At 37.8% G+C, this 25,280-nt stretch overlaps 2 protein-coding genes and 1 long non-coding RNA gene across 31 annotated transcripts in view; 1 reads left to right on the forward strand and 2 right to left on the reverse strand.

The window, feature by feature from the left end:
* The window catches only part of LOC136845938 (uncharacterized), a 64,753-nt gene extending 62,049 nt beyond the window's left edge, over nucleotides 1-2,704 (reverse strand). Inside the window, exon 1 of the mRNA XM_067116469.1 lies at nucleotides 2,275-2,704. Coding sequence (XP_066972570.1) covers nucleotides 2,275-2,294 — 20 coding nt within the window. The 5' untranslated portion in view covers nucleotides 2,295-2,704. The remainder of the gene's footprint in view (nucleotides 1-2,274) is intronic.
* The window catches only part of LOC136845939 (uncharacterized), an 80,427-nt gene that overhangs the window by 54,085 nt on the left and 1,062 nt on the right, over nucleotides 1-25,280 (forward strand). Inside the window, exons 2-4 of the long non-coding RNA XR_010855298.1 lie at nucleotides 9,874-9,997; nucleotides 16,262-16,385; nucleotides 21,583-21,780. This is a non-coding gene — a long non-coding RNA (uncharacterized lncRNA). The remainder of the gene's footprint in view (nucleotides 1-9,873; nucleotides 9,998-16,261; nucleotides 16,386-21,582; nucleotides 21,781-25,280) is intronic.
* The window catches only part of LOC136845935 (phosphatase and actin regulator 3-like), an 873,386-nt gene continuing 865,466 nt past the window's right edge, over nucleotides 17,361-25,280 (reverse strand). For all 29 annotated transcript variants that reach the window (XM_067116448.1, XM_067116449.1, XM_067116451.1 and 26 more), the window contains one exon: nucleotides 17,361-21,227. In XM_067116448.1, the coding sequence (XP_066972549.1) occupies nucleotides 21,212-21,227 (16 nt within the window). In that variant the 3' untranslated portion in view covers nucleotides 17,361-21,211. The remainder of the gene's footprint in view (nucleotides 21,228-25,280) is intronic.

Below are 25,280 nucleotides of genomic sequence, written 5' to 3' on the forward strand. Positions count from 1 at the left end.
GTCCGTAATCCGGCCAGACGTGTGGCTTGAAGCCAGCAGCCGGAAACGATTAATTCAAACGACTCCTGAATCTCCTGTCCTGCAACATTCTCTTTTTAAATGGTTCTGAAATACATTGCTGGTTCTCATACGAATAGCGTTGAAATGCCGTTGAGGATTAGTGGGCGGCTGTTCTATTTTTTTTCTTACTGAAATACTTTTCTTTATTCCTGTCAAAATCATAATGACTTACAGAGAGCTATTTACATTATTCTTGCTTTTGTTTTCTGTAGGCTGCATTTCAAGAAATAAAAAATCAGCAGGTGTTCTGGTAATTATTTTGATGAAAGCTATAGTTTTCATGATTACTTAAAAATATCCTGACCAGTACTATAACTGCATATCTTTGTTATTGCTGAATAGATTGGCTGAAAAATGGGATTTTTATTGTAAAATGGTGGCAAAGGAATATTAAAGGGAAATGACCTGACTATACCAAGACATTCATTTCAGTATTCCGTTCCCATTATTTTACACTTCAAATTATCTTTTTCAGTTTTTAACTTATCATTAATAAAAAATATGTAAAAAAGCATTTCCAATTTAAAATGAGTTTGTCCAGTAAAACAAAGACATGGACGGTACAGTACTGCCCAGGATAGTCAGGCCGCCATAGTAATCTGAATTTTCGTGGGTGGGATTAAGCAAGTTCCTGAACGCTCTCTCTCTCTCTCTCTCTCTCTCTCTCTCTCTCTCTCTCTCTCTCTCTCTCTCTCTCTCTCTCTCTCTCACAAACACACATATATATAGGCTATGTGTATGTGGGTATTTGCTAGTATATCATTAGATTTACACATGACTTTTTTCGTTTTCAAATATTAAGCTGTAAATGACACTAATATTTAATTCACTTTGCCTTGGGAATAGCTTATACACAATGGAATTATATCTATGGGTAGTAAATAAACTTGACCTTTGTGGCCTTTGCAATGGGTGTCAGTCGACTTATCCACTCAGCCATGAAGGAAAACAGGTATATATATATATATATATATATATATATATATATATATATATATATATATATATATATATATATATATATATATATATATATATATATATATATATATATATATATATATATATATATATATATATATATATATATACATATATATATATATATATATATATATATATATATATATATATATATATATATATATATATATATAATAGAATGTCACTAGTTCGGTCACGATATTTTATAGTGATAAGAACAAAACCACAAATAACCCATTAACAAAAAATTAACTATGCGTTGTGAACAACTTCCACTCCCAGCAAATTATTCGTAAGTGCACCTGTCCTGCCCAGGATTCGAATCTGTGTACTGTTGGACAACTTATCCACTCTGTCATCAAGAGATATGGGAAGTGACTTTGACTGTGTTGTACTGTACATGCTCCTGTGAAATTCAGGTTTTGGGCCTAGAGTGGTAACCTACCAGTTTTCACTATGGTAGTTCAGTAGGCTACGAAGTGTGCAACACGTGGCTATGTATAAATATGTAAATACATACATACATACTATATATATTATATATATATATATATATATATATATATATATATATATATATATATATATATATGATGCCATAAATAATCATTAATATCATTAATTCAATTATTTCTGATATATATATATATATATATATATATATATATATATATATATATATATATATATATATATATATATATATATATATAGTCACAAATAACCCGATAATGGGATATAAGTACCCCCAACCTTCCAAGGATTCGAGCCCATGCCTTTCTCGGTTGTACGTAGATGGAAGTAGATTATCCACTCAGCTATCAGAAACGATAAGGATTTATTCCGATCCTGCTCTGTGTAATTTGGCTTTGGTGATTATTATTCTTACTCCTTTTCTTCGTTCGTAAATATACCTATAAAATATGCAGTGTATTACGCACTGTACACAGTTGACAAGCTTCATGGAAACTATATGATGGCTTTCCACGTGTTATACGAAATGAAACAAAAATAAGAAAAAGTATATCTCTGTTGTTTTATTTTCTGTGAGTAATGAAATAAGCCTAAAGGCCGGTAATCTTCAATATTAATCAAAAACTTTTTATCGAGTTGTTGCTCATCATAAACCCAGCAATTTCGACAATTTATTGCAAAGGGAATGTAAACGTAAAACGAAAACTTCAAGTCGTTTCTGTTCCCGTGTAACAAAAATTTAAAATTAAAACTCACCTCTCTTTCGATTCTCCCATGTTTTAATGTAAGCAGTTACCGAAAGACACTTCTGTTCTCCTCAGGGAACGGTCTTGGAAAGACTCACACACTCATGCACAAACAAACAAATCCGCCGTGATCCCGGACTACAAAAAATAAAGTCTGTCATAGAGATAAAAAAAAAAAAAAGACAGAATTGAGAGCGGGAAACAGAGGACTGGGAGATGCCGCCGCTCACGACCCGCTCCTCTCCGGGTTTGATGGGGTACTGGCTCTCTCTCGTTCGTTCAGTTCAGGCCTTCCTGAGATGCTGAGTGAATGACTGGCTGACCCTGTGAGTGAAAGAGCGTCCTTCTATCTTAACGAGCATCATCAGAGAAAAGCCCCTTCCTCCCCCTCCTCCCTCTCCTCCTCCTCCTTCTCCTTCTCCTTCTCCTTCTCCTTCTCCTTCTCCTTCTCCTTCTCCTTCTCCTCTTCCTCCTCCTCCTCCTCCAACCCAATTTGTGTGTCTCGTGAAAAGATCTATGCTCCTCATTCCAGCATTTCAAAAACAGTTACATGGTTCAGGTTCGTTTCCTCCTTTTAACCGGGTTTGTTGGGGATCTAATCAGTCAACCAACTGTCAGATCAGAAAATCGAACAGTCAGATTCTTGACTGGTCAGTCAAATCAGTCACCCAGACACTCAAGAAATTAATCATTTGGCCCTTTCTTCAGGTAAGTTGCCTGGCAAAAACCAACTCTCTCGGTCATGCAATGCAGTTTCTTAAGAAGTCAATTGACAGGTAAAAATTAGTGAGCGATTCCTTCAGCCGATTTATTAACGGTTCAGTTTATTGTTGATGGGTCATTTTGTGCTAAAACATTAAGAACTGTTTCCATCAGTCAAACTGTCAAAAGATTCCTCATTTTGTAAATTAATTAGTTGAATACTAATCTTGCCTTTTAATTAACCGTAAGCCATTTAAATTCCGCCACAACCATGTTAATATATTTGTTGAACATCAGCCCAATAAATCGATCAGTCAGTCAATCAACCGGACGGAAAACCTCATCAAAACAGAAGCCAGTGAGTTGCTCAACCTTTTAATCTGAGGTATGACAAAATCAATCAATGACCTATCCGTAGTCAGTTGTGTAATTACCCAATTCATTTGATCATCCAAATAAACCAGTCATCCACATATCCAACAAAATACTAGATCACCCTTCCATTCTTTGGAAGGGGTACCTTTCACATCCATCTCATACTATCTCGAGAAAACTTTTATTTTTACGATGATGGATGCTGCCTGCCAGACATTCATCTCCTGTAGGCAAGGCTGTTATTTGGAAATGGGCGGAAGCTTCTTGCATCTTGAATAAGTGTACTGTGTCTATAAACTCTCTCTCTCTCTCTCTCTCTCTCTCTCTCTCTCTCTCTCTCTCTCTCTCTCTCTCTCTCTCTCTCTGTAATTCAGTTCAAGTATGGGAGCCTGTAAGTATACAGTAGAAATAAGCACTCGCACAGTGACGCATATTTGCATTTGTTAGTTCATTTGGAAATTTTGAATTTAACAAGGAATAGAAACAAAAGAAACGGGAAACTCTTCTAAAGGTTAGTCCTTTTGAAGACTGCCACTCTGCCTCATCCTTAATGAGAAAAGACCATCGGTATTTTGAGAACAGACGGACCGCCATAAACCATGGATCAAGTTCTTATTTAGCTTTCGTTGTCTGCGTGTTTGGATGACGTGCCCTTCAATTTGCGTGCATCGCTCCACTCCCGGAAATCTTTTAAGAAGATTAGCGCCAATCGATTGTTTTAAGATTAACTTTTAATTAGCCAGGATAGTTTTAGATGCATGACAGACCTAAAATGGCCATTAAAGATGCCAGGGTGGTAGGGGATTACCTAAGTTTAAAGCAACAGTTATGCTCTAACGGAAATAGCAGCAACAGCAAATCCAAAAGACTGATAGGTTATGGAAAGCTAAATTTGATATCCTAGACATCTTTATGCTCATGTTCGTGTGGCACAAATCATTACTACCTACTAATAGCTGTGACTCCGAGAGCCACCAGAAAGCCACGTCCTTTAAAATGACGTCTGAAACTAAACTGCTGTCTTTAGTTCATCGTGTAAATGCTATACTTAGCAACAACTACAGATGTAGAAACTTTATGAGAGATCTAAGATTTTTTTCCGAATAAAAGAATTACATTGCTATACCCAGGCAGAGATACTATCGTAACATACAAGGGAGGAATGACATTCCTCGAGAATGTGAATATAGGTCTATAGACCTTCATTCACATTCTGGAGAAATGGTTTTACTGTGGAGGGAAAATGATAAACAGAGAGAAAGACACTTTGCAATGCTAATGAGACAAGCAAAGGTTGGGGGAGTTCATACTTACTCTGAAGCACTGTCGATTAAATAAAAAGCGACTGAGAGCATTTGTAGTATAAAAACATTAGATTCTTTGATATGACATTAAATCCCTAAATTCGAAGACATAGAAACTATCACAGGGAGTGGGAGAAACCGTTGGAGACGAGGTCAGTGCATGAATATGTGTCGATCGTATTAACTTTATCCTGAATTGCATAAACAATCACGGCTCCCGAGGGAAAATAGACAACCATCTTACTGATAACATTCGATTTCACTTCGCCGAGCATATTGCACCTGGTAATATCAGTCACTCAGATGGGATGGTTTCTTGGTAGAAACTTAAAAGTGAATTACATTTTCCTTGGTTCATTATTCAATGAGTGCATAATTCATCGGTTTTGCCCAGAAACACTCTTAGTAAACAAGATACCTTTAGGTAAAACAAGCTGAAAGATGTCACTGACCCAGGCAACTATCGCCGGACTGGAATGAATACAAGTGTATCAAAGAAATTTGAATCTGTTCTTTTAGTGTGGCGTTGCCCTTTTTTACATGCTTCTTACAAATTGTTCGGATTTACAACTAATCACTCCCGTAGGGGGTAGCGTGTTCAGTGCATCTCTAGCGGTGCACTGTAGGCATTACTTGAGGTTCTTTGAAGTGTCCCTTCGGCCCCTAGCCGCAACCTCTTTCTTCCACCGTACTTTCCACCCTCTCCTAACAATTGATTCATAGTGCAACTGCGAGGTATGCCTCCTGTTACACCTTTCAAACCTTTTTACTGTCAATTTCCGTTCCAGCGCTGAAAGGCCTCATAGGTCCCAGCGCTTGGCCTTTGGCCTAAATTCTATATTCTATTCTGTCCTACTCTCTCAGGCTACAATTGCATCTAAACCCTGAAATAATTTCTGAGCTATTACCTAGCATCAGCCTCTCGTGTTTTCTCACGTTTTGTTGAATTTGAGAGAGGCATTGGACAGATTAAACTATCTGAAACTCTTCTTGAAGCTTCACGGAAAAGTACACATTTTTATTTAATGGGCACATTATATTGCAGGTTCTCATCACAGCAATTCTGTGTCAGATGGGGTCCTGTTGTCATAAAATTTAGGTTCCACAAACTGACTACAACAACTAACCGTTATCTGCTGTAGGTATGCAGATGAATTTGAAATATACAAGGAACCTAAGGGTAGACAGTACACGTCCCTGTTTGCTAGATCTCTTTAACACATTAAAGAGCCACAAGTATTCTTCTGGAATCACCGTCTGGAATTTGTACAAAAATCCTCGCATCTGGGACATAGATCGAAACTATCATTGCTTTATTTTGTTAACTGAAAGAGCACTGACTCGGTGAATTTGTCATTCCCATCAGCCATAACCAGATAAATACACATGCTCCACATGAACATGGTCGCCATGTAACTTATTGCTACGTAAATTTGATATCCATTTTTAGAGCCATATTGGAACTACGAAGTTCGCGTTCTGAAGAGGTCAAAGCAATCACTTCGTGGTATGAAACTGTAGCAAATGTAGGATATTATTCCTGTGCTGTAGTGACTCTTGCACAATGGCTTGGGCCTTTGTGATGATCCAATAGTCTTTTTATGATAACTTTTACAAATCAAGAAGGGTTGGACATTTAACTCACCATAGTCTTGGGAAGTTTCACCATAACCCTTCTTAACAACGTGACTTGAAGTACACTTTGAACCCATCTTTTTAGACTTGACAGAAGGCTGGTCGAAGGCCATTTATCCATTGTCTTCTTGGGGATTCTTCGAGCATCTATAAGTTATACAGGACCCCATACATGTCAAACACCTGTCAGCTAAGGTTTTCTTTACTCAGTTCCAGGATGTTCTTTGTGACAGTACTGAACCGTTGGCTTCTATTGTCACGTTTTTCCAATGGTTAGGCACACTGCATATCTCTAGCACTTTCCCACAAAATGTGCTTCTAAATCTCAAAGTGGTTTTATTTTATTTTTCTGTAATTTCATAGCAACAGCGTTCAATATCAGAGTGATCATTAGCTCAGTATCGCTAGAATTTGCTAAAAAATAATGTTCAATAAAATACGATTAGACTTGAAATTTAAATTAGTTCATTTTGAAGAGACCTCTCCATGCGCACTCCTATGGAAGATGTTAAAATTTATTAAGCACTTTTAAATTACTTTTTCCTGCGGACATAGTAGTTGTCCTTATAGGGCTTTATATTTATTTTTATTTGAGAGCACTTTTTAGTGAAACTTTGCCAGACTTGTAAACTTCATAACTTGATAGATAATGTGCAAGGAAAATTATACATATGTGGTATCATTCTTCAAGATATACACGTAATACTCTGATTAAATGCATTATATGATAAGAATAGTATGTATTTTTATCGATTCAAGTGAATAAGATATATTAATATGCATGCATGTTTGTGGTAACTTGCTGTGTAATCAAAAGTTGTATTTCATAGGGTTCAGCATTTCTGTGTTGGCATCACTGCTGCTGGGATGTCAAATTAATGGTCCGCTGACAAACTGTGCCCCTTGGAATGATTATAAGTGGCCCGCGAGATGACAATATGGATTATAAACTTCCAAAAATTATTAACAGTATCAAGAAAGATAGAATATTAATAGGAGGGAGAAAACTGAATAAATTACCATATTTCATAGTGTTGCTGTATTTTGATAAGGCTGTAAATATCTCCACAAAAACAAAACATGCTTACAAATACAAAATCGCTAATCCGTACAGTGGGCATGGACAGCATCCACACCATACTGAGTGCTTGTGTTTAAAAGCTCAAATGAAATTCAGTGGAAAATATGAGCTTCTTATGAATGCATATACATTGTAACTTTTGATATCATTAGTGTAAGTCAGGTAAGTCATCGTATAAGGCTATGAACTTCAGTCATGCAAATACATTACGTATTTTTGTTGGGAATTGACCTTAGGATTTAGCGTAGTAACCCTTATTTATTAGGATAGGAAAACGGATAACCGTAAACAAAAGAAAACTTAATATACAGTATTTTGTGGTATACTATAAAAACTTACATTTTATTTCCTTTGAATGAGAGTCTGGAAGAATGAATGCATTTAAGGCGTACCACGGCATAAATATATACGGAATGGATAAATAATAGTATACTGTGTTAACTTTTACTCATTTATATTTCTAAATCGTGAAAATATACTCATTTATATGATGTGGCTAAGTTCGAGAAAGTAGCCCATCCTCTATATTAAAAAGTATCCTTGGTATTAAAGTGTAACTGTCAGTACCAGTGTATCAGTTTATGTTACTTGGGTCAACTTAGAAAAGGAATAAGAGCTCCAGTAATTCCGATGTTCCATTTTTCTTAACTTCTCTCCATTTGTTCATTTTGCATAAGGAAATGTGTTTACTTCTAAATATACTTCCTTGCTGTAACAGGTATGAAATCACCCAGCCTTCTCTCTCTCGCTCTATCAATTTACCACTTTCAATATATATATATATATATATATATATATATATATATATATATATATATATATATATATATATATATATATATATAATCAAATTAAATTGAGTCTTATTTCCCCTCTGTTGTGTGCAAACCCATTTCCCAAATCTCCTTCGATCCTCTTTTTTTTTGTCACTGTTTTCCTCTTTCCCAGTTCCTTTCATTCCTCTGAGTTAAAGGTTCTGAGTATTTTTTTAGCATAAACCTCTTGTGCCCTGTATTTAATAATAATCATAACAACAGTTTTTTTTTTTTAAGGTTATGTGCAGCTATACTTCCTGTTGATTTAAGAATACTCAACTAAGAGTTTTTTTTTAATGAATACCAATTAATTTTGTATTGAGCCCTGTATGAGTGATACATAGCTGTTCAAATTTATTTCATTGGAGGGGTGGGTAGAGCTCTCGGCTAGCACGCTGTTGGCCCAGCGTTCGACTCTCCGACTGGGCCAATGAAGAATTAGAGGAATTTATTTCTGGTGATAGAAATTCATTTCTCGCCATAATGTGGTTCGGATTCCACAATAAGCTGTAGGTCCCGTTGCTAGGTAACCAGTTGGTTCTAGTTTCTCGCTGGGTGAGCGGGTTCCGTTCTCAGCTACCACTCTGTTGGTCGCTAGTTCGAATCTCCGACCGGCCAGTGAAGAACAAGAGGAATTTGTTTCTGGTGATAGAAATTAATTTCTCACTATAATGTGGTTCGGATTCCACAATAAGCTGTAGGTCCCGTTGCTAGGTAACCAACTGGTTCTTAGCCACGTAAAAATAAATCGAATCCTTCGGGCCAGCCCTAGGAGAGCTGTTAATCAGCTCAGTGGTCTGGTTAAACTAAGATATACTTAACTTTGTTCAGATTTATGGCAATATTTTTTTTATTTTTCTGTGCTTTCATCCCGCTACTAAATATTCATTCTTAGACCTCTAAATAACGCTGATCTCACTTTCTGATGCACAGATATATAATTTTTAAAACAATTTTTCCTACCACTTCCTCTGGACAAAAAATTAAACTTTCCTGTTAAGGATATCCAAATTTCCTCTATTGTCGTCTTACTAAATATTCATGTCCTCATTGTTTGAACAGAGCCCATTTACTTAGTGAATTAATATAAAGATATGCAAAACGAACTGTTTGTGATGGCGGAAATTTTGGCGTGAGGTAAAGGGATTGCTGAAGGGCGGGGAGGGGGTTAACTGCTGAACTTGAAAAGGGGGACAGATGATATGGGGAACTTTCTCAATTGGTGATATCATAAAGAACCTGGAACTGATAAAAATTTAAATTAAGGTGACAATGACTGCTCCTTATATAAAGAAGCAAACTAATGGGGATAAAGTCAGGGTAGAGAATTTATTAGTAATGAGACCTACACAAGCTTCAAGTAAAATGTGAGCGCATTTTCGTCAGTACACATAGCTGACTAAATCTTTAAATGTATTTGTAGGGCGAGGCATACGACCTTCTCTCAGACTGCTAAGTTTTCTAACAGAGAACTCTGCGATACAATCAAGGTTAACATTTTTTGGTGAATAATGGTACATGGATAACGAAAAGTTTGGGAGATCGCGAAAATATATACATTTATTCTATATCTAGCATTTCATGCAATATTGTATGATACTTTATGACACTTTAGCAAATCAGCATTTCTTACGGCATTAAAACAATGAATAGATATAGAAGGGCCCCAATTAACCCCAGTTTTACTTCCTTGTCAGAGGCAACCTCGCAGTACTATAATTGTTACCGGCCGGCGGCTACTCCTACTCTTCCATTATCCTTGTGCAAGTTGTGGGCTCAGGAGTAGCTTAGGCCTAGTTTACCGGAAAAGATACTGATCAGGTAAGAAAGCAATGGATTTGTTTACTTTTATAAAGTTATGATGTTCTTGATTCCCAGAAAAAAAATTAATGCAAAAATCGTAGTAATTCCCAATTGACGAGGGGAGGCTTCGACCCCTCACAGACTTAGCCTTGCCTTCAGCTGTGAACTTTGTAGGTATATTGCTTAAGAATGCATATTAGAGGTCAGAATGCTTAAATTCGCATAGGCTCAGGTAAATATTTGAAGGTAATGACTTTCTTGAAAGGTTCTTAAGATATACCTGTTCCACATCTAATCAACCAAGGCATTCACTTAGGGTAGCCTGTATATGTTAGCGAAATTTAACACGCAAGGCTATGTCAAGTTCATGGTTAACTGGTCTAGATCCATTTTTATGAGGTCAGGCTAATTCACGAATGTTTAAGGTCCTCAGAAGATTTTACATGTTAGCCATTATTTTATGAAAGCTTATCCACAGGACCAGTTCTTAGGCAAAGGTTTTGTAAGTAGTAAGTGGTACAGTTATTACTAAAAAATCCCATGTGTTAATTTACCCAGTGGGAAAAATTAATGTTAAGTTTTTTGTATTTGAATAACAATAGCACCAATAGGGACCTAGAGTATGACCACTGAGGAATAAAACCAGTGTTGAAATGATGAGTTCAATAGGCAGGAGGAGATGGATTGGCTGCCTAAATGTAGCTGGTTCGGGCATTGAACATAAATTATTATTAAATGGATACAGTCATTTATTTTAAAAACTCCATACTCATCCAATTCAACTTTAAAGTAGTGGAGGATAGTAAGTGGGAAACTGGGATCAGGAATAGCCTAATAACAGCAGTGATAAATGAGTAGTTTATTCTGGAGTTTTACAGCACAGGAAAGTGAGGGGGGGACCCATCTAAGTTGGTTTGGGAATGGAAGCTCTTGGCTAGGTAAGCATGTTAGGCTAGGCTAGCATAATTTTGTATTGAAGTATAAAATCAAAAGTTACATTCTGGGAATGGTATGGGTGGTATTTCCCTCTAGTCTATGTCAAACCGTAGAAAACTGGGCTTTTCACAATAGGCTTATGGCTAATTCTAAAGTACACTGTCTGAACATATAGAACCTCAGCCTAGTACTTCAAGGGAGGGTGTGAAATAACTGATCTTTGAGGCAGTTTTCTAGGTTAAACTAGGTTAGGTTGTATCTTGATTAGTTTGGTTTTCAGATATATTTTAATCAAATTTTGGCCAGATAGTACACAGCATTCCAGGAAGGCTAGGTAGTGCGCAGTGTCTCGGGTAAGGCTAGGTATTACACAGCATCCCAGGTAAGGTTAGGCAGTACACTGTGTCTCAGGTAAGGCTAGGTAGTACACAGTGGCCCAGGTAAGGCTGGGTAGTAACACAGTGGCCCAGGTAAGGCTGGGTAGTAACACAGTGTCTTCGGTAAGACTAGGTTGTACACAGCAACTCGGGTAAGTCTAGGTAGTTCACAGTGTCTCGGTTAAGGTTAGGCAGTCCTCAGTGACCCAGGTAACTCTAGGTAGTACCCAGTGTCCCAGGTAAGGCAAGGTTAGGATGTTTCCCTGTAAGTTTTTTTTTTCATGTGTTTTTGCTGAGTATGGTGCTTTTGATTTGGAAACTCATAAGATCTACAATTGAGGGATCCACCCCAAATAAAAAACTATGCTGTTGTTGTTCTTAGGAGAATACGAACCATCATCTTTTAAATAAGATCCATAATGCAAGCTGGAAATGGTTATTGAAGCTTGGAAACAAGGTAGTTAATTGGTGGTAGGTTGGCAGATGTCAGGGTGCCACCCATTCAAGTACTAGGTTTATTGGTAACTGAGCACTTTTTCTTGGCTGCCATCCTGTAAAGACGTCTTGCTTGTCCTCCGTTGACTTTTTGTACCAAAGTTTCCACTTCAAGTATTTTTTCTGTTGGTGACCTGTTTACTTTATTTGTGACTATGTTTAGGCTTCATCAGAATAAACAGTGTCCAAGATAAGGAACTTGTGGTATCTAAACATTACAGATGTGTTAGGTGAGGTAGGGTGTGCAGTGACAATATATCACCCTTTGATCTAGATCCCCACTGCTTTTGTTATTACAAGGGTAGGGTCTGCAGTCCTAATTGGCCAAGAGAGGAGTGGGCTGGCTTGCCTCATTCTCAGGCCAGATGTCAGTGGTGATGACCACTTATTGTTGTCACCACTGGAGAGCAAGACCTCCTTCGCACCCTCATTGTAAGCTCCCCTCAGCTCTCTAAGCTCAGAGAAATTACGCCACAAAAAGTGAGATCAGTTGTTCTTCCATAAATGATAAGCTTCTTGTTTTCATGGTAAGCAAGCTTACAGGCAGCATCACAACATGGTTTATCTATAAGAAACTTTATTTTAGAAGGAATTCTCCTCTGTATAACATTGCTAAGATGATCATTGAAACACACTGTAATATTCTAACTTCTATAAACATTGTTTCAACCGAGCTCAAGAAGATCACAGTGAATGCCATCCCAAATGGCTAGGGATTCCAAGCATACCTTTCTTGAAAAGCTAAGATCAGGAACAACCTGATATATCTCCATATTAACCTTCATCAAACTGTGATCAGATGATTCTGCCAGCAAACCTACTCCATAAAATAAGATCAGGAACAACCTGATCTATCTCCATATTAACCTTCATCAAACTGTGATCAGATGATTCTACCAGCAAACCTACTCCATAAAATAAGATCAGGAACAACCTGATCTATCTCCATATTAACCTTCATCAGACTGTGATCAGATGATTCTACCAGCAAACCTACTCCATAAAATAAGATCAGGAACAACCTGATCTATCTCCACATTAACCTTCATCAGACTGTGATCAGATGATTCTACCAGCAAACCTACTCCATAAAATACAGTCACTGTGAAGTCTGTGAATATATAGTCAAGATGGTTGCCAAACTGGTGTGTGGGTTCATTTATTAACGCTTACAACCAGAAATAGTGAAAAAAATATAAAACAGTGAAACAATGATTATCTTGGAAGTAACCGAGATCAGCCATTTAGTGTGATGAGCATTGTAATTGCCAATGAAAATGAAACAAACCTTGGGGTCCACTTCCTGAACTGCTGCTCTTTTGGTAAGCAAGTAGACATAAATATATTCATGCAAACCATGGTTCCTACAGTTTCATCCAAATTTGGGTTTCTATAGCTTGCAAAAACTTTGATTTATTAGAGTACCAAGGACTTTAACTGCCTATGTTTCATGACATCTACATTTGTAGTGTCCTATGAGAAGCAGGGAAACCCCTTTAATATACAGAGCCATTCCCATGGGCCCTTAGAGTTACATTACACTTGAGTAAAGTGGGCTTCAAATCAAACAAGTTTCAGACCAAAAGGGAATATCAAAATTGACAGCAGCAACATCCAAACCCTTTTTATTCTAAAATCCACAGACATTGCTACACAGAATACATTTCCATTATCAGTTCTGCAGACAGGATAAGTTCAGTATCACCAGGAAGAAGTAATAATACATAAAAAAAGAATTGAGGAATATTTTCAAACAACCAAAACAAGAACAGGAGCAATATACACATTTAAAATCACAATAAAAAACAGAGAGGCTTTTCTCACAGAGTTGCATAGGAGATGTCAGATACCACACATAAGTAAACAGTAGATGTCTACTAGGCAGGAACCTCGATGGCCAAGTTGGTAGAGCAGCAGCTTCGGACTTCATGGAGGTCTGTGGCACGGGTTCAAATCCGCAGCCGATCGGTCAGAGAGGCGGACACTTTGCTATCCGTGTAGACACCCCGGGATTATGTATGTAATCAACGGATATGTTTGCTTAAAAGGAAATGGGTGTTATAGACTAATACACACACAAACAAGGCCACTCCAACATCTCCTAAAAACATAACAGACACCTCACATGTCTCGAACTGTCGACCTAACTGCTCAACTCTCCTCGCTGCTGGGAGAAAGGGAGCTGGTGATTGGTATGATACATGCACATGAGCTACCGGGGCCTAAGCGATGTCAGGCAGGGCAGCGGATCGAGACTACGGTCTACCCCAAAGCCACATCAAAGTCCTTCAAAAGAAGGCATCATGCTTACCCCATACAAAAAAATGGGAAAAAAAGCATGTTAAAAAAAGAAGAAAATGTCTACTAGGTAAAGGATGCCATGTTATGTGGTTGATGCCATCAGAGGAATCTCTCTGTGGTCAGAACCACGGTTTAGCAGATAGGTAATTTTCTTGTCTACCTCCACTAAGACAAGGTCCTTTGTTTCTATTTAAGAGCCTGGACTTCTCTGCCTTGGTTAAGTCTTTGTGCTTTTGAGGAGCTTTGAGGAGTCTTAACCCACTTCAAAGACTCAGGTTTCCTGAGTGGGTTGTGACTCCTGCTATGAAGTCTAATCCAGCTGCTACAATGTTTGAGCCCTTGGGAGGGCTTTAAACAGGGATAACGCACTAAGACTGTCTTCTTGCCAATCTTAAAAATGGTAGAGAGTAGATAGTCTTTCTTACATAGTTTAGAACTCAGGGGATGGGAAATTCCCCCCTCCCTTCAGTTTCTCACTTGATAGTTCATGGCAGACTCAAAACCTGACAATCCCTGATGAGAAATTGTAGACATTTTTTATCCTTGCCCTTCAAGGCTTTATCTTTGTGATGATAATTGCAACCAGGCACTATTGTGTCCAGTGAGTTTTGTAGTACTATGTGCACAGGACTTAGCATTTTGGGTGTGGTGTGATGACCATTCATTAGTACTGGCTGACACAAGAAGAAAGTATCCAAGAATATCATCTCATTCTAGTATTGGGGGATCATCAAGTAGGTATATGAGTCTTCAGGCAAGGTTGATTGATTCATACCCCAGGAGAGGGCTCATGAAAAGGCCATTGCTCTGGCCCTAGTTTTTAGGATGAATTACTTGGTACAGGTAGTGAGGGCAGGTGTGGTGGCATCAGAAGACTTTTACCACCACCTGCCTGAGGGACATTGCCCTTGAGTCCTTAGATACTTTCCCTTAATGACCTGTGGTGGCTTCCCAACAAGATTTTATATCTAGCAAAAATGCAAATTTTTGTTAATATGCAGGTTTTCATCCAGGAATACATATGAAGTTTTGGAAGCAGTTTTCTCAGGAAAGTTTTGTCACAATCTTCAATATTTTCAGTGTATCTAGTCATTAAATTTTTGAGCTGTAAATTATGAAATACTGTACATTACAGAGCTGTAGATTATGAAATACGTTACAACAATCAGATAATGAAATTGGTTACAACAATGTACAGTATTTGTTAAGAGTAAACCTTTTTAGACAAGCTGATGGTAGTTAAAAATGTTTACTCACTGGTCTGATTAAACTTGTCTAGGCTACCCCAAACTGCTTTCTTACCCTAAGTGCTCTCACATGCATTTAACCTGTAGAGCAGTGAAAAAAATTTGATGCATTTCTTTTTAAGGGAAAGTCTGTGCAAAAAATTCATGGTCTATACTTGGATGAAGGGTTTCATTGCCTATGGTATCCAACAGTCCTAAGCTTGACCATTCTTTTACTATAACACTGCATTGGTTTGCTTTCTCCTCACAAAAAAAAAAAATGTTTTGATAGGGTTGAATTTTTCTCATATATGCTACATGATGCCTTAGAAGGGTATGACAGGCAGATCATCCAATATTTATGAGATGCTGTGTATGCACTGGGTGATCATCTGATCATGGGTCATGCCTTGGCAGGTAGAGAATATTTTATGTGAACCTTTTTAGATGAGCAGTAAATAGGCTATTAACCTGTATACAGCTGTAAAAATTAACAATGTGATCTCTACCTCAAGTGAGTGAATGTTTTTGGTAAAAGTAGGCTATCATGTTACTTAAATGATATTTATTATTACCATATATACAACTGAACATCAGTGAACATGCATACAAAAAAACTGTTGTTGTGCTCCCACATCAAACTTTTCTGCAACACACACTTGTAGCAAAATAACTACCAAATTGGGACAAATACTTCATGAATCAGCAGTGTTTAGAAACATCCAATTAAAAATATTTGTAGTAATCTAGTATTAGCAGTTAACATTTGTTGCTAATTATATAATATTATAGTACAAATATCTTGATAAAACAAGTAATTTAACTTTTCTTTCTAACCTTAAGCATTTTTGTTGACCATGAGCCGAAAATGATTACGTGAACTAGAACCATTTTACCATATATTCAGGACAGATTCTCTAACATGGTAGTATTGTTTATGTTGACAGGTCTCAAGATAAAATTGGATTAGAAATCATAATGACAGTGCATCTCTGATTCATTGAGTAAGTGCCCCAGTTCATTCCGATTCTGGACCATGCTGCAAAGGATAACCTATTCCTCCAGTTTAAGGTAAATGTTATACACTCAGTTACTTTCTGTTTTCTCATTTTATGCATGATAACCTATTAATGTTGTTTGATTTCAAATTATTTACATGCAGTACTGTAGTAATTCTCCAACTTTGTCTCTCAGTTAAGATAGCCTAGATTCACTAGGTGCAGTTAAGGGAAGATTAGGTCAGGTAGGCAATGTATTACTATATGAAGTATGGTAGACTGGACTAGGTGGTTAACCAACAGGGCAGTGCTTATGGTTCATGTAGTGGAATGCTCTTACCCTACTTATGTGTCTAATTTGCCATAGCTTGTTCACGGTGACTCTTTAAAGTATAAACTTTTACCCTCTTCACCCCTGTAACATTATTGTGTTGGAGAATTTCTCAAGTTTTTTCTTTTGCCATGGAGCAGGTGTATTTTAGATGAAACTAAAATGCTTGCTTGTCATATATATAATACTCAAGCCAGGTTAGGGGTACACTAGCCTATGCGTATATTTGACTACAAATATTTAATGGGCAAATTACTGTCTTTTCATTTCCATTCACCTGGGTATCCAAGGTTTGCATTTTTAAGATGTGTAATGTACTCAGTTGAGTGTGGTAGTTATTGAATAATAGTGCAGATATTTGACATCAGTCCCGCCTGAGACATTTAGCTCACTCAAGTTCTTATGTGTACATTGGGATGAATTCCTGCTATAGTGCTGTATGTCGAAATTCTTGCTTCATGATTTTGGACAGCTTGTGTGTGGGCTTTAATTAATAGGGTAAGCAATGTATTTTGCCAAGTTAGGCCAGGGTTTTGGGTAAACTAAGCAAGGGCTAGACATTTTGCTTTTGTATCATGCAGCTTTTTTTTTTTGACATTTGATACCCTCTAGTGCAAACTATTTTACTAGAGTATACTGTAAGCCTCCATTATTGCTGCTGCATTGGAAGTTTCCCCAATTATTAAACATAGGAACTGTAAGAATAAAACCAGACTGTGGAAGACGGTGATGTTTTATTCCAACAAGTATAAAGCATGACAGAGCTAGTTATAAAGCAGAGGATAACAGATGTTTCTGGGATGGTGGTATAGACTATATACAAAGATACACTTGTGTGATGAGGATGGTATGAGCTGACACCCACTGCCTGCAGCGATACTCGCAAGACACACACAGGGGGGGATGAGGGGTGAGAGTGATGCCTTATGAGAACATAACACCTAATAAAAAAGAACAAATCTTCCTATTGAAGACACAGATGGGCTCAACCCTACTGAATGAGATGCTTCGCTGACCTCTATATTACGCATAATGCTGGCATTGAGCAAAGACTCGTTATTTAAATCATGTAGGTGAGCAAAAGGTAACAGTAACCAGCACTTTCATTTAACTTTTCATTCACAACTTCTAAATCTAAATTTCATATCAAATTTTACTTATGAATGGAAATCTACCTTTGATGATGCAAGTTAACATGTCTACAAAAGTCTAGGCATTTGTCTTACACCCATGACCTCGTGCACTTCACAATCATCTCGAAAGAGCTTAAAGTAAGAAACAATTTGGTACTGGCACTTGAAAATTTCAACCATGGTAGAGGACTACTATGATCATCCTGTGTGAGAAAACAACTCTGCATTATGTTATGGGCACTGTTGAGTCAACAAAATTTGATAGATTTATGAATTGGCTCTTGTATGCATGTTTAACAAACACTTCTTTTCTACCATGCTCAAAATGAAAGCATTACAACTCAAGAATAGTAATACATCACCAATTTTCTAAGTAAATAATAAAAAAAAAAAATTCTAAGGGCATACAAACCTTATGAAATTGCAAATAGTTTCCCTTCCCTCATTTGCATGAGAAGTCGAGCATGTGTCCTTCCATGAAGAAACTGAGCCTTATTACCATGGCAGGTGCAACAGGCAGAAGGGAAAAGCTGTTTTAGGTTATGTACACAACTGTGGATAATGATTACAACATATTTACAATGTTTACAGTGAACAGGCTTTATTATAACCTGTTGCCGTATTGAACTTATCAATGGAGTCTTGAACATTACATCTCTGAGATCAGTATACATCTTTTAACAATTATATACAACCAGCAATGATATACAAATGCATACTAAAATAATTTTGCATATCTGTAGCTTTCTCTTCCTTTGTTTTCTGCATTAGCTTTGGCATTACAGCTCTTCTGAAGTGCAACTGCAATTAACAGGAGCTTACAGTTTCTCTTATCAAAATAGAATGAACATAAGGAATCAAATGTTTCTGGGATACTTAATTAGAATCTGTGCCTCTATGAGTAAGCTAGGACATTTGGATGCATGTCAGCATTAGACATAATATAAGGACAGTTTTAAACAGTTACAAATACATTTACAGCTTTGATTTAGTTTTAAAATATTTTTAATTGAAAAACCTCAAAATATTGGAATAATAATGACGAAGAGGCAAATAAAGTAAAAAATGCACCTCAGATTTGGCATACCGCACCTATTTGAAAGTAACATCCGTGTAACTATCCTTACAGATTTTCTTTCCGTACAAAAATCCAATGAAAAGTCTGTGTATCTTCAACATTTTTATTTTTTTTAAAGCAGCTCCTCTGCACTTCATTACGGGAGGGATACCAAGTGGGGAATTGGACGACAAACCTACGATAATGCTTGCTTCCACTATCTTTAAACAAATTCATTCATGTGTACAAGTAACAAAATCACAGAGAACATGTGTTGTGTCTCAAGTTACAGGACCATTTCTGATGCAGAAAATTGCACAGCATCACAATCATAGTAACAGCAAAAATAGCATACTGTTTGGTAATAACATATTTGGAAAAAGTAACAAAATTTACATATAACAATTTGACTAACGACTAAAGAAAATGTAATAATGCTAGTAAAAGTGGTACTGGATAAACTTTTGCTGTAAAATTCACATAAAAGCTACTTAAAAATCACAAATAAGGTTTTACTGCTCACTTAATAAAGGGTGTTTTTGCAAAAATATTTAATTGTTTTTTATATACTTGTAAGCTAGAAATCTGCCCATCTAGCAAGCACCCATTAGAAAGGCAACTTTTTATTTTGTACACAACACTCCACAGATGTTATCCTAACACAACAAGTATTTGTTGTCTTAAATGAATAGCAACAAATGCTCTTCCATTTTATCACTGAGGGGCATTGCACAATCTGAGAGCAATGGCACTTCTCTGTTTATAAAAATTAAGAATCAAAATGCAAATCCAATTTACTTGCAATGGAAATTAATTCGTGGAAAATACCATTTTTTAAAAAAACATTACAAGCACTTAAAAATCAATTATTTTGGACCCAAGCTACATAGTAATAGCTTCTAAAGTCTTCCTGAATAAATGTAAAAAACATTGATGAACCGTAGTTTATTTTTAAAAACGATAAAAAATACTTACAACAACTGGTAACAAGGTGATTGTCAAATTAATAACAACACCATTACATGTGATATTCATGTCATTTTCAATTGAAAATACAGACACAAAACCCTAATAAATTGGATTATCTAAGAAACTAGGGGAGTTATACAGTCGTTGGTTATCACAAAAGTTCCCACCTAATAAGACCAAGGATGCTAACAAACTCATTCTACACTTATCTTCTTGGTCAATATAAATTAGATGGTCAGTTATCAAATACAGGTAACCATTTTCCTCAGTTTTGAGGTTAACAATCATTCTTCATACAAATTATAGAAAGGGAAGAAAAATTTTACAAAAATAGCAAGAAGAACAGTTGAAATATAATTATATTTCAGTATTCTAGCAATATTATTCTATTAGTCTTTAATACTTTACATAATACATTACAATTTTAAGAAAGAATTTTTCACCCAAGTTGGACATTTAATATAGATAAGGGATTAAAAGTTGATTTAGCCAAGGTATGTGAGGAGGCCATTAAAAGTGCTACAACACTTCCTTGGCACAGATGCTGGTGTGGTATCTACCAAACACCAGTGAATGATAAATGCTGGCCCAAGGACTAACATACATAATATCACTCAGAGCATCAGTATCACAGAAACACGTGGGTTTCAACAACACACGTCAATGTACACTAGAGTACGTGAGATGCGCACATAATTATATATACATATATGTATATGTACACATTGGAATCTCAGTTATCTGATTATCTGAGAGAACATTTGGCCTGCATATTTCATTCATCACAGTTCTGCATGTGTTTAACACTAAACATACTTTACAAAAATTATAGTTGGTAAAATTCACTTTTTGTATTATAATGACTATTAGTTGTTATTGTCAAAACAACCATAAATCACTTAATCATCCACACAATCATATGTTTAGCATACATAGACATACACACAATGACTGATAAAACTTAAGTGTTAAAGTATGTGTTATATAAATATGTTCTAACTGTTACATTTGAAATGGAAGGACCCTTGTGAATCTACCAACAGAGCACATTAATCAAAAAGAGCACTGCTCATTATATGCAATAGCTCTGGGCTGAGAACTCACTGCAAAACTTTCCTTCATACAAAACAGAATGAAATTTCACAGATATTAAAAACATCTTTATTTGAGTATTAAATTCATACAACACTTTCAGCAATGTATTAACAACAATTCTGACTTAATGAAACGATATATATTGTATGGATATAAAAACATATAACATGCAGCCCAGAAATGCATAATACATTCAGTAACTAATAAAAAGCAGTACCAAAATGTTCTCATACACTTGAGACTGAGCAGCCAAAAGTGACGAATTATTGTAATTCATGGAGTGCTGGACTTGTCCTACTACGTCGGACCCCCAATCAAGGCCGATGAAATCTGTAAAAGAAATATGAAAGTTAGAATCTTGTAAAGAGTAAACCCTTGAATGTTGCAAGATGAGAAAAGGTTTCTGTAACTTCCTACATACATCCTTTAGGTCTTCCAACTTCGATACAATTTTACAAGAAAGTTCAACTCGGCAGACAAGAAAAAATAGGCCATTAACAACATACAGACTAGACACGGTAGCAGTACCTGCAGACTGAAAGCATTATTATTATCATTACTACTGTGCAAGTTGAACCATACAACCAAGTCAGATTTCAACTGAACAAATCACAAAATCCTCTGCTTCTAGGCACAGCACTGTCATAAATTCTAGTACCAGTGTTAATCAAATCTCTTTTTACAGAAAATGATGTAATGGATGTATCCTGGAAGGGAAGATATCTCCTATAACAGTGTTCTGCATGAATGTTTGTGCTTTAGTATTATATATTGAATGATGTAAGCATCTCTCCATACTCCCAGCATCAGCACGAGCAGGCAACCTTTCTCACTCTGCTGCTGACCATTTTTCCATTTGTTTACAAGATTACACATAAACTAGGTAAGGGTTTTCATTCTAATTTTTGTGGACATTGTCTTGTAATTTGCATTGGTAGACTACTTGACTTAATGTAGTCTCGTTTGTGTTCCCTTGGTACTTCAATGAATTGTGTTAGTCTTTTTGTGCTCACATAAAGTTAGCCTTATACTGTTTTTGTGGCAATAAACATCAAAAGATAATGTCGACAGTTACGGACAGGACTTCCTAGGAATATCAGTTCACTAGTATTTTTGGCAGAAGTGTTGGGCCTGAAGAGTTATAGTGATGATCATTGGCTGATCCCAAATTTATCTTATCCCTTAAAGTAAGGTAGTGCTGTCAGTGCACTCACACATTCACTGTAAGCATTATCAAAGGGTGTTCAGTGTTTGCAACATGACTTTGACCCCTAGCTATATTCACTTTTTAGGCTTTATACTGTACCTCCTTTCCCCACTTCCATCTGCTGTCCAACCTCTCTTTAAGAATAGCTTCTTCTTAAACCTTGGGGGTTCACCTCCCATATCACCACTTACATTCTTATACTTCAAATAATTTTTCTGGATCACTTGTTTTCTAATCGCTCCAGCTCCCAAGGGCATTAAGAAGAATGTCAAGGCTCCCATTGAGAAGTCAACATCACACCTAAGGGAATGTTCTCGTGATCGGGACCATTTATCGTTTAGGAAAAGAAACCCTTGGTCTCGCTCGCGCAGCCATAGCTACTTTTCACGTAACCCACAGTCTTGCTCGCGCAGCTGTGACTATTCTCCACGTAACGAGAGTCCCTTATGGTCATGGACTCAACCACGGCTGTCATCTACAGTAATAGTCCATGCTCTCATTCTCATGGATGGTACCGCCATCAAGACAGGGTCCCTGCTCCTTAGTTGAACTATATATCCCCAAGAAAGTCCTGGGTCCCAATTGTTCCTTTGCTCCAGTAATCAACAAGGGTGCAAATGATCTGCTATTCTGATCGACAGGCTGGATCAAGAATCTTGTGCCCTGGAAGCAGAAGACCCTCTCCCTCTTAATGCAGATAAACAAGAGCTGTTCACAATGTATGCAGAAGTAGTAGCACTCATTCGTAGACACAACGAACTACCTGGAAAGACTGTGGATACCACTCCAAATTTTCCTTCAGGTCTCGAGGCCCTTGTGGGTCCCAAGAGAGAGACAAAGGTATTGTTAGGCTATCATGATCCATTCCTGCTGACAGTGTCCTCAACCAAGTCAATTCTCTCATATATGAATGGGACAATTCTCTAAGATTTGGCAGGTCATTTAAAATACCACCACCTCATCCACAACATAGACGTCTTTATGCAACCCCTAACGTTGCATTACAATCAAGACGGGTAGATCCAGACTTTGTTCGTCTAGGCCCAGGCCTTTCATAGATCAAATCCATCCTTTACACATCAAGAGTTGGCCCCAATGGAGTTGACAGTGTCTTTGGCGTTCCAGGCAGTTTCGTGGCTCTATCTTTGGTTGACAAAAGTAGGCAAGATTTCTTTGGCTGCCATGGCTTCCAACACTGAGGAGTATACCACCTTCCTTAGACTACTGTAGTCTGGTGGCAAGACAATCTTGTATCTGGCTCACCTAACAGTGAATATGTGGGCCAATTGGTTACTGAAAAGAAGAGATGCTGACATTTCTAGGATCTCCAGATTTGTAGGCCCTGATTATACCTTAGCACTGAGAAATGGAACCATTCTGGGATCTTCGTTACTTATTCCTAAGGAGCAGGTTGAGGCGGCAGTTGACAGACGTAGCATAGACAACAATGACCATCTGATTCACTAAGCTGTGAATAAGTCATCTGGCCCTTCATGTGCCAGTGGTAGCCAGACCTAGACCTCAGGCTGCCTCTTATTCTCCACCTAAGGGATTCCAAACCACGACCGGGCCTCGCAGAGGTCACCAGCCTTCTCCTGCCCCTGCCAAGAAAACAATTCAACAGTGTCCCTTTTAGCCCTGTTCTTCAAAACCCAGGGGATCAGGCAGAGGCAGGGCTACAGGAAAATGCTTGAGTGGGTGCCCCTCCCCACTCGCTGCTGTTGGTGGGGGGATGCCTGGCGAGCCACTGGGCAACTTGGCAGCAGCATGGAGCAGAGACCTGGGTAGTAGATGTTCTCTGAGAGTGAGATATCTACCCTTAAAGTTTCCTCCTCCTTCTCTCCTATTGTCCCTTCCATCTCAGAACTTACGTTCAGGGCTCGTCGAAGGAGGTGGAGAAAATGGAAAAAGGAGCCCTGGAGGGGGGTTAGAGACCTGTCATGACCTGTCTTCCCTGAACCTTTTCATCAGGAAGACCCAGTTCAAATAGCAGCCATCAAGAAGTCCGACTTCATGCTGACGATAGACGTGAGGGATGCATACTTCCAGATCCCAATCCACCAATCATCTCGCAAGTTCCTTTGCTTCGTTTTCGGTGACAGTGTATCAGTTCAAGGTGCTTTGCTTTGGCCCCCCTCTTGTGAACACCTGTAGGACAGTAGTGTTTTCACCCTAGTTTTGATCTGGGCTTATTCACATAGGATACGCATCTTGAGATACCTCAACGAATGGCTGGTCTTGGCGAGTTCTCGGGTAAAGTTGATCCAAGACAGAAACTGTCTACTCCAATTTTTTCACAGCTTAGGAATAGTGATAAATTTGGAGGAGTCAAATCATACTCCCAGCCAAAGTTCTCTTTACTTGGGCATGCTAACAGACGTGACAGCGGTGAGGGTCTTTCCATCAGAGCCACACGTCGACAAGTTCAAGATCATCATACAGTCCTTCCTTTCCAGACAAAAACAACCAGCACGTCAGTGGCAGATCGTTCCTCACGGATGTCTCCACCTTTGATCTCTTCAGTGGAGGCTGAAAGAGTTTTAGTCCCCATCAAAGGATTCTCCCTTCTTCCAAGTTCCTCTCTCAATGGAAGTGAGACAGGACTTAGCATGGTGGCTGGACGACAAGAACCTGACCTTGGGAGTGTCCCTCATCCAGTGCCCCTAGTGGGACAGGCTGTATCTTGCCCAAGATGTTGGTTATGAAAGTAGGAGTGAATGGTGTGATTAGCCATCTTCCTTTCCCTGTCTTCTCCTCTTCCGGTGGGCAGGTGAGAGATGTAAGCCATCATTTGCTGGAAATGGCTACATACAGGTGAGTGAGCAACCATTCTATTTTCTATTATGATTATTTCTATACAATACAAATTCTAGAAATAGAAGCTAGTCCTACCCTCTCTTTTACAAGGGGAGAGAGGGATTGATAATAGGACAAGGTTGGTAGCTACCTAAGACAACTTATTCTGTTGTGTCCAACAATTACAGGTTCTTTCCTGCTTCCTAGACAAAATGTAGACTGGTGTTCCCATTGTGTCAAAGCCCAGATGTCTGGCTGTTGAGTAACATTTCATTTAACAGATCAGAGGCATACGACTCCTTTTATGCTCTAACAATTGACCAGGTGAGCCGAACCTTCAGTCGGTTCTGAAACTATCCTCCCACCAAAAGGAAGTCTTC

Source organism: Macrobrachium rosenbergii, chromosome 14, assembly GCF_040412425.1.
Source record: "Macrobrachium rosenbergii isolate ZJJX-2024 chromosome 14, ASM4041242v1, whole genome shotgun sequence".
Lineage (NCBI taxonomy): Eukaryota > Metazoa > Arthropoda > Malacostraca > Decapoda > Palaemonidae > Macrobrachium > Macrobrachium rosenbergii.